The sequence below is a fragment of the Pipra filicauda genome, unplaced genomic scaffold, assembly GCF_003945595.2.
Source record: "Pipra filicauda isolate LSUMZ 115617 unplaced genomic scaffold, ASM394559v2 scaffold102_size2360937_pilon, whole genome shotgun sequence".
NCBI classification, from domain to species: Eukaryota; Metazoa; Chordata; class Aves; order Passeriformes; family Pipridae; genus Pipra; species Pipra filicauda.
The window spans coordinates 1,415,884-1,426,173 of record NW_024103463.1 but is presented as its reverse complement, the minus strand read 5'-3'; the positions used below and the strand labels follow the sequence as shown (position 1 = coordinate 1,426,173).

At 41.5% G+C, this 10,290-nt stretch overlaps 1 protein-coding gene across 3 annotated transcripts in view; it reads right to left on the bottom strand.

The window, feature by feature from the left end:
• The window catches only part of IARS1 (isoleucyl-tRNA synthetase 1), a 97,581-nt gene continuing 87,291 nt past the window's right edge, over positions 1–10,290 (bottom strand). For all 3 annotated transcript variants that reach the window (XM_027737751.2, XM_027737662.2, XM_039378386.1), the window contains exons 32-35: positions 9,881–10,006; positions 6,052–6,195; positions 4,942–5,094; positions 1–622 (exon numbers count right to left, since the gene is read on the bottom strand). In XM_027737751.2, the coding sequence (XP_027593552.1) occupies positions 540–622; positions 4,942–5,094; positions 6,052–6,195; positions 9,881–10,006 (506 nt within the window). In that variant the 3' untranslated portion in view covers positions 1–539. The remainder of the gene's footprint in view (positions 623–4,941; positions 5,095–6,051; positions 6,196–9,880; positions 10,007–10,290) is intronic.

Here is a 10,290-nt window from a genome sequence, read left to right as displayed (position 1 = left end):
GAGAGTTTGGAGACGAAGCGAATTTATTGTTCCAAGTGTTCAATGTAGGGAGTATTTTAAACCAACAGCCACACACTTCATGAAAATCCAGCTAGAATGAATGGACAAATCCAGGTAATCCTTAAATAAGTTACAAAGCTAATGTAGAATGATGTATATGTATCAGAGAGCCTTGTAGGTAACCCATGGTTTAGAAAAGATGCCCTCTGCTCAAAGGACAGGCAGAGAACAGCATCACTGAGGTACTAGTCCCACTTCTCTCAGGCAAATTTCTGCATAGATATCTAAGGTTAAGGAGTTCTGACACTTTCCAAAGGGCTTTTACAGCATCATAAGGTAACGTAATGAAAATACATTGTATTTGAAACCAAAGAGCAGCATATCAGACATGCACTGGTAGAAAACATCCTGTGTGCCACTAGAGATGTTAAAAGTACCATACACAACTTGGATGTTCATCTAAAAGCATATTAATTCCCTTGGACTTCATTTTTTTTGTGGAAAAAAAAGTCTACATGGTCTTCATAAAAGTGGAGTTCTCAACATTCAGCTGTGGTGGGTATGACATGAACATACAGGGTCTTCATGTTCAGGTTCTTCATGGAGATGTCCTTCGTGATCTCTGAACCAAGGAAACAAGAGAAACACCACAGTTAGTGCTCTTGCTTACAGGGAAAACTGTCAACACTTTTTTTTTTGCTTTATTCAGACAGTTCTGCTGGTTCCACCACAGGGGGACTGGGACAGAAACTGTTCAGCTTAAAACTCCCTCCTGTTAAAGCCCAGTGCATGAAAGGAAGGGTCACCACAAGGCAGGATTGTCCCTGCAAGGGCTGAAGAGATTGTTTTATGTCACAAAGTAGAACTTTTTGAAAGTCTTTGTCAGCTCCCAGCTTCACATCCAGACAGAAAATTAAAATGCCACGATATTAAAACAAAATTAACAGTACAACACAACGCACTGAAAGCCAGAGTCCCTTGTAAACAGCATGGAAGGGCAGCCATACAGAGAACCAGCTCCTCCAGCAGCCCAGCTCTGGTGGAACATAAACCAAGGTCTGTGTGCAGAAGAACAAGAACAGGAACATGCAGACATTGGCTGCAGTTTATATGTGAAACAAGGATTGCAGCAGTACCTGCTGGAAAACTAACACTGGAATCTTGTCGAGAATGTCTGAAGAATTTCATTCCACACCGGATCAATTCCCTAAGTCTTTTCACAGCTACGTGCCCACAGTTTGGAACTGTAATAGGATAAAGTCTCCCTAACCAACCTCTGAAGGATAGAGCATATTTCTAACAGGCTGATTCAGGGTTTGTAATTCCCCCTGGAACACACACACTGAGTAATCACACTTAGGGCCAGGGAAAGCCACCTGCAAAGTTTGGAGGAGCTGGAAATCTCTTTCTCTATTACACTTTCCATTTTTCCCAAGGAGTCAGGTGCCTGCTGGCTCAATGCTTCCAGCACCCATCAGTTCTACCAAACTACCCCACTGAGAGCAGAGTGCCTGGAATCCTGGGAGGCACAGCCTTGGAACAAAAGGCACTTCAATAACCCAATAACCAGAGGTCTCTTTACTGAGAAACTTCGGAGTGGTAAGAAACTTGGAAGGTAAAAACACACTGAAACCCAAGGTAAGGAGTGCTGGGGTTATGGGGTGACCCTGTACCCTGGAACCCCCACAGCCAACCCCAGCAAACAGAAGATAACGTTCAGTTTGGGCACCAGCACAAAGGAGAGATGAACAACCTCCAGACTGGTTGGGGGCTTCCAGTGCCAACCCTTTGCAGTGCCCTTCTGGGTCACAGCCCCGAGGGCTCCTCCTCACACAGCCCATGTGGGAGAGCCATCTCTGGGCTGCATCCATGGATATCAGGGCAGGGCAGTTCAGTTTTCAGTAACGTGATGTCCAAGTGAAAACTGACTCCAGAAAAGGCAGTGAGGAGTTCTGCTTCCATGCAACAGAGGCAGGAGCCTTCTAACATTAAGGTCCCCATCTTGCTGGGAAAAACACGACCTTTTTAGACTCAGCAGATAGTCTGAACTGATGTTTAAGGCCATTTATAAATTAAAGAATTGAGAAGTCCTCATGGACCACAATGGTACTGTTTTTAAGGAATCCTCTTCCACAGTGTAATACTCTGTTTTAAGCAGCTGAATATCCATCCACAGAGCTAAAGGAATGGAGCTATAATCCAATTCAGCAATTAGGGCTTTATTCCCTCACTAAACTTCCTTCTCTCCCCATGACCATGTTCCATCAGGATGTAAAAATGTTAGTCTGGTCTGCAGAAGCAGCCAAACAAACTATGAACTTGGTCTCCAAGTCCCTTATTAAGTATTTCTTTTTAAGATCCTGAAAAATCAGGAACCTATTTTCAACAGTATTTAACTCAATAATTACTTTTAGAAACTGGAAACTTGATTTATCAACAAAGTATAAGGACATCCTCTTTCCCATGCCAATTCCTCCAGGGAAAGGCTTTGCAGGGAGCACATGGAAGTGTCACCATTATCCCCAAAATGACTCTGAATCAGGTACCTGGAACTTGTGTCTCAAGCTCGTGAATAAGCAACATTCACCACTCTGACATTTATTTATGGGATGTTTTTCCAATATTACAAAGGGGGAGCGAAAAACACATTTGTTTCTGAAAAACTGGCGAGTTTTTGTGCAATGGACAGCAGATGCCCAACTGCCTGGACCAAAAAGGTTTATAAAAACAACCTTTTCAAAACCAGTAACTCATTTTCCACCAAGTGACTGGTTTGCTTTTTATAGAACAGGCATCAGCTTTCCAATTCATGGGTTACTTTCATCAAACATTTCAAATGGTTAACAGCAAACACTTTTTTAATTTTTAGAATAAACCATAAGAAACCTCCTCAAGAGACTGAACTTTTTTGTTTTTAAGGTAGGACCTTGAATAGATGGATTAGAAGATGAATAGGGGACTACAAAGCTGCAACAATACAGAGGAACATTAACTGACCTAATGTTTTTTAGAGGCATCAAAGTGTTTTATGAAGCACTTATTCATCATATAAAGAGATGTGAAGATAAAGTACAGCAATTTCAGTGTTCAAACAATTAAAAAAAGTTATTAAGGGAGCTGCATGGTGAGAATTAAATCTGAGAGCAGAAGTGCAGCTACCTGGCACAAGCACATGTTAGCTGCACAAATAAATCTCTGGGACCAAGTTGTCTATAACCCAAAAAAGACCAAATGCTTTGGCCTTGGAAGAGTTATCAAATCTGTTATTTCCCATCACTGTGAATTGTCACTTTATACAGTTTAATTAAAGTTGAAATAGTTCTGAAGAATCCATACTACAAATGTTACAGCAATTCAATCCACTTCCCTTTCAGGTAAAGGCATTTTTAAAATCCTTATTTAAAGTGAGCCTTAAAGGTCATGCATTTTCCTGTCCTGACAGTTACTGTCCTCTTTCAAAGCTCTAAAATTTTCTACAATAGCTATTTTAGTATCTGAACTAAATCATATAGTGCTGTAACAGTGACAGGAACCCAAAAGAAACTGTGTATAACATCAAATTGCTCCTGACTGGCTGAATCCCTGAATGCCCAGTCAGCAAGGTTGTGCTTGCTGACTTTTCTTGTTTATGCAAATGAAGTGTGGTTGATTTATTTGGTTCTTGCACCCTGTGCTGTTTCTAAACACTCAAGTTCTGCCTGTTGACACCATTCAGCACATCATTTTTGGCATTAGCTCAAACTACCACTAGAAAGTCTTCTCAACATTTGAGACCCATTCTCACCACAGAAATGGCTTTTGAATAAACAGAGTTCAGGTCACATGAAATAAGAAATAAAAACAAGCAATCAAAAATCCACAACAAAACCCCCCACATCTCCTTGCTCCCATTCTAACCCATCCTACTTGAATCCTCCAGCGTTGGTGGACACCTGAGAGACCCCAGTTCTCAGCAGCTGCACTAGAGCTGCCCTCCTCCCCCTCCCCTCACCAGCTGAGAGCACCCCCTGAGGAAACCCAGCCTGTCCCACGATGGCCAGTTTAAGCAGGATGTCCAACTTCTGGACAGGTAACCCAGTGTGTGAAAGCCAAGGGGGTCATGGATCCCTCCCAGACAGCTCCTAAACCACGTCACTGATACTCTGCAGACAGAACCCTTTGCATCATTTCATTCCAAGAGCTGAATTTTCCTGAATGCAGAAATACCTGGTTTGAGTTGTTTGGTTTTTTCACCATGTGGTTTCCAATCCATCCTTCCTGTCAAATGTTAAGGCCCAAATCTCTCAGGTCCAACTTTTTAGCCACAGGTGGCTACAGCTTTAGTCACACCTTTCTCGTGAATCCTAGATTTTGTTTCTCAGCCTCACCATCTGTCTGTGGGTTTGGAAGGCTCTTTAGCATTCCAGATCCGTGACTGTGTGCCAAAGCTTCCTGCTTCCCAGGTATTTGGAATGAACAGGAGCAGCTGTACCCTACTCACCTGACTCCAACATAGATCCAATACTCTTTTCCACCCACTCCAGTTCTCCAAGAGGAAGACAAGGCAACAATATGAGTGTTACAAGAACAATTTGAACAGGTTCTTAAAATATTCATACTTTAGACTCACTCTCTTCTAGGAGGAGGTTCATTCTGCTTAGTCACTGCAGCCTGGCACTGCCATTCCCACTCTGACTGACCTTTGCTGTACAAGGAAGAGGCTTTGACAGAACTTGTCTTGGCCACTTGATAAAGGCAATGCATAGGAGCTTTGAATTTCTAACTGTATATGTGTGCTTAAAGGATTTTATTTAATAAATATTGGATTACCAGACAAAATCAGAAACCAATGTGTAAATAGTGTGCATTTAGTAATTCAACTGGATCTCAGGTTATATGAGCTGCTTCTCAATAAAAACTTGCAAGTGTCCTTGGAAAAGCAAACCAAAGGTTTGTGCTTACCATGAGTTAGTGCTTCATCCAGGAACAGTTTTAGCCTCCTGCTTCTGAGCCCAAAAACTTTTGCTGTTTCATGTAGAAGACCTTTGTATGTTAATCCATTCTGACCAACAGGATTTTCCATTAGGAGAGTTCCCACTGTTCCTTTCTGACATTCTGGGCAAGACAAACAGCTGAGTCACTATTGGTGAGCAACGAGATTATTTCACTTATCTTGGTAAATTAAAATTTAGGATTTCCTCTTTCATTTCATCTCTATTTCTTCATAGTACTGAGAGCAATACCAGCCTACAGATATTCACTAAGTAAGTTCATGGATTATAGAATCACAAGTGTGAAGTGATTATTGACAGCTTGAGGAAGAGCAGAAAACTCTGCAGAATTCTTTACCTGAGTCCACAGGATAACACAGAGCCTGGGAAACATGAAATATTTCAACAGGACACAGAAACCACTAAGTGCAGAAGCTTTACAAGATCAGATCCCTTGTAAAAAACACATTTTTGGCCCCAGCAGGTTCCCGGTAGTGTCAATAAGATTCCACATGGACAGTGCAGAAAGGGCTCATACCAGGGCAGAGATTAAGCAAGTTACTAACAACAGAGATGCTCCAACACAAGGTTTCAGAAAAAAAAGCTACAAGATTTGCAGCCAGGAAACAGAATCACACACACACATATCTATACTCCAGATCAGGTTAATAATACAATTCATTTGGCTTTTAAATAGCACTGAGAAATGTTTCACAGGCTGTCTCCAATGTCTTGATAGAGTTGGCTCTTCATTCAGTTTTGGTCCATTTTAGACTCAGCCTTTTCAAATAAGCTGCACAGGGGAGCTGATGGTCAGAAACAGAAAAACAATGCCCAAGGGCTCATGTTTAACTGCTGTTCCTTATCTCAAACTGGCTGTCTTTTTTCTCTTAGGAAAAGAAGGAGAAAAGCTAAATATAAACATTGTGTTTATCAGAAAGCAAATACTAGAAAAAAAATAAGAAAATCACCGTCTGCCAATTGAAACTTATGTACTTCTCTTCACCAGCAAGTGATGGTGGCCAAAGCTTCCATCCCAGAAAGCTCAGCCTGTAACTGAGGAGATCAGTATCCCACACACCTTGTGGTGCTGCATTCATGAGCTGTAAGTTGATATACTGGCAGAGCAGGGCAGCAGGAGAGCTGATCTGGGCAGGGGCTGACCCTGCTGTCACGTGCAGAGTCTTTCCACTCAGGCCCAGCAGGTCCGTCTTGTTCACCAGTTCTGGAACAGAAAGGGAGAGCAGTCAGGCCATCGTGGGGAGCTCAGCCCAGTGCCCACTCCAGGAGCTGACAACGAGGCTTTCTCACCCCATCGCAGGAGTGTCTCCCTTTTCACAATTCCCTCCTCAAGAAAGAGCTTTTCTCTGGTTTGAAAAGCAGGATTTGTGCTGAAATATTTTGTTTTCGCACAGAGTACTCAGTCTGCTGTAGAAATCAGCTCCTACATGATGCTCCTTATGCACATAACACACAACTGCTTATGCAATAAAACCAGTAAAATAACTTCAAACAAGCAAGAAATTATTCACTTACTCATTTCTATCTCATTAAATGCAGACCTGTGATCTTTGCCTGCACCCGAACTCCCCCAAGCTGAAGCAGCACTGGGAATGTGCTACTATGCAACATCAGGAGATTTATTAATATTGAACACATTAAACTCTATATATTCATATACATATATAATCTTCATAAAGCTTTAAAGAAAAAGGCAAAACTTCATTGCTGCTACTCCAACTCAACTTCCAGGAGTGCAGATGTCCCGATGCCGGTGCCCACCCGGCACTGCCCGAACACTGCCCTGGCATGGCTGAGGTGCCAGGCACCTGCCCCAGCCCACAGGAAGGGGAGCTGCTTTTGGTTTTACTTCTGGGAAAGCAAGAAAACAACTAAATTAACAAGTGGAGAGGAATTACCAAGACCTCATCATATAGAAGAGGAGCCAGGGGCAGGTTTTTCCCAGCACAGCCCTAAAGCAGCACAATTTATGGGGCACGGTAGGAGAGAGCACAGGGAGCAGGGTGCTGACAGAACTACAAACACCCAGCTCCAGTAACTTCCAGTTTACCATTCCCCAGCTGCTGGGATCCATGCAGGGCAAAGAGGAATGAGCTGCAGTAACGGGGGTTTGCCTATTTAACAAATTAGCATTTGGCATTACAGGACTGCTGACATTTTCCCAGGGAAGAGTTTATGCAGAGTGCTGTCAACGGAGCCTGTTCTTAGAACCCTCTAATAAGAGTAAGAAAAAGAAAAAATGTGAGTCATTTCTTCATATATAACAAGAGACTTGAAAGCAAGCAGCTATTACAAGTGCTCATCAATATTAAAATCACTTTTAAAGTCATCTCTCCCTGCAGCTGAGATTTAAGTGGTAATGTTCTGCTAAGGTGCCTTGCAGCCTCATGGCCTTTTAAAAATTAAAGACTAAGAAAATAAATCTTTGTGCTCTATTGTTCAGAAAACAATGCTAAGAATAGATTTTAAAAAAAAATTAGCCATCCGAAGATGAAACAAGACACGGACTGAGAAGTTCGTAGGGGGATTTTTGTTCCCTTTCCTGTTCCCCTCCCCTTGAAGCCCTACATGATTTACAGATTCATTTCTTCCTACAAACATTGAAAAAATGATTTTTTTTTTAATAGGACCTTTTCAGTATGGGTTACTTCCATGAAAGACAAGTGCAAGTCTAAAAGCATTCCCAACAAGAAGTTTAGAAAGTTTTCAGCAATTCGGAGCAAAAAAAGTCACAGACAACTGTTTTACCATTTGACTTAAGCCCAGGCTCTTCCCTCTGAATGATTATTTTTTTTTTAATATTCAGAGACAAATTCTATTCTCAGTTTCTGAAGGTCAGTACACATCCCAGAGCCTTGCTCAGTGATTGTGCAGTTCCTCAAAATATCTTAATATACTGCTGGGAAGGAAATGTTTATCCTATTATTTCAATGCTGCACTGAAAACCAGGGACATGACATATTTGAGCCTCCCTTAATACAAGAACTGCCTGGTCCTGTGCCATTACACAAACCCTAAGTAAATCTTCATTACAATTAGAAAACAAGATAATAAATTACTGCAAGTAAAGTGGACAGCCCTAAAAACCACAGGAAGGGAAATATGGAGCCAGAAATATGGTTTTACTGGGTCACAATTTTATTAACACATATGGGAACAATTCAGCAACAACTTGTCCAGAGTGCACAACTTCCCTCTGCAATTCCTCTCCGACAGAGCAGCTGATCCCAAGCCCTGCCTCACCTAAGGAGGCCCTGGAACCACCACGAGGCCTCACCTGACATAACCCACACCAAGGCGGGGCAGATAGAACAAATGGATTGTATCCAAAGCAAACACCAGGAATTCCAGGCCTATTCTCTGGCCTCTCTAAGAGGTATTTTCCTTGCACATGCTTTCCACCCTGACTCCTCAGGGAGCTGTACCTTCTGATGATCAATACCGGTTTGACAAACTGCAACAAAACTGAATTTGATAATCTGAACTTTCCAAGGGAATTTCCACATTGTTACTAAGTGGGCAGAGGAAAAAAAAAAACCTGCTCTGCCCAGACCACTTGCAAAGATTGAAAGTTTAAAATCAGCACACCAAGATGGGAAGTCCCCAAATGATCCCTACAGAGCAAAAGTGACATGGAAAGGAATAAAGCTTTTGTTACTACAGCAGAAAAGAACCTCTTAGGAAGAGGGAAGGTTTTCATTTTCTTTACCAATTCCTTCAGGAATTCCACATTAATGGATTTATGCTGTTTCCTTTTAGTTCTATTAGTGACCAGGTAAGGAGTTAAACTGCTCACAATCTTAATGGAATGGGAGTTTCCCAACTTTTCTTGGCCTTTTGCAGGTCATCTCTTAATATCTGTGATAGCAATGAACAATACCAGTCCACACCCACCTCTGCAGGCACAGACCACACTGCTAGGAAGGATATCCCCACTACTTGGAAAAGGACTTCAAGGAAAACTATTTCCTCCTTTAAACACAACTGAAACTCGAGGAAGGTACCAAGGGATCTCCTCTAAATCACCTCTAACTGAGAGCAAAGCATAATCCTTTTGTAGGACAGGACTATTCACTTTAGCTGAGCACAACCTGAAAGAGGTTTATCACAGTAAGGGAACAGGTGACATCAGATGTGGAAACCCCCAAAATATCCTTCTAGAAACACTTGCAGGAGAAGTCAAGAAACTAAAGATAAAGATGGCAACAGTGACATTATGGACACAAGTAAGACTGTTCCCCTACAGATGTCATTGGTGGACAAATTGGTGATCTTGAGCAGTGCCATGGGCACCCAAAACCAGACAATTCAAGAACCTCCCCCTCAGATGTACTTCAGAAATGTTTCTATGAAAAAATACTAAGGAAAGTTTTTGTAGCCATCCAATTACCATTTCTGCAGTATTTTTAATATTCAATCAGTTTTTCTAAAAAGAAGAAATGCAGAGAATCCTCAAGTTTTTCCAGGGGTACAAGGCAGTATTTTTTTTTTTCTACAGACAGCAGTGAAGTTCTCATCCTGCCCACTGAGGCATTAGGAAAAGGAAAGCATGGAAGAGCTGATGGCAGCTCACCATCAGTTCATGGCACAGCCTGGGCCTGGTGGAAACCCTGAAATAAATCAGATTTTGCCCTGAAGAGAACTGCAATGGAAGGAAGATAACAGAGGAGAGAGATGAGCACCATTTAGCAGCACCTTTTGGAAACATTCTGATGTGACTATAAACACAGTCTCATAAGCTAAGTGCTATAAAATGGAATATTTCCTTACCCATTTTCCTGTCAATTTTATATAGATAGATATAAATTATACAGTAAATAATTCTACAGTAAACAACTCCTAGATGCTGCTAGAAAGACTTCCAGTTTTCCTTGTCATATTCCATTTACCTGTGTTTCCATTAAAAACTGTCAGTTTTGAATTTTTAAGACCAAAAATGCAGGAGACAGCATCTACAAGTCCAGTGAAGTTCAAGGTGTTATCTCCTTTTGGATTTTCCAGCAGCAGCACACCATCTAAAACCAAAATTAAGAAATTAAAATGCAGTTTGTGAGCAACATCCAAGTTCCAGTGATTTTCTAGTGATGCTTTCTCATCACTAAACATCACTTTCAGTGAGTTTCTAAACTGGCAACGCTACATCTTCCTAAAATTATTTTAGTAAGAAAGGGAAAGAGGAAAGAAAACAGGGAAATGGACTGAAGTGTACTTCAGATTTAGAGTACAGAAGTTTTACTTGTTTTTACTAATAAAGCAGTCAAAGTTGTCTGTCACTGAAGTATAACCTGGTATTACACTG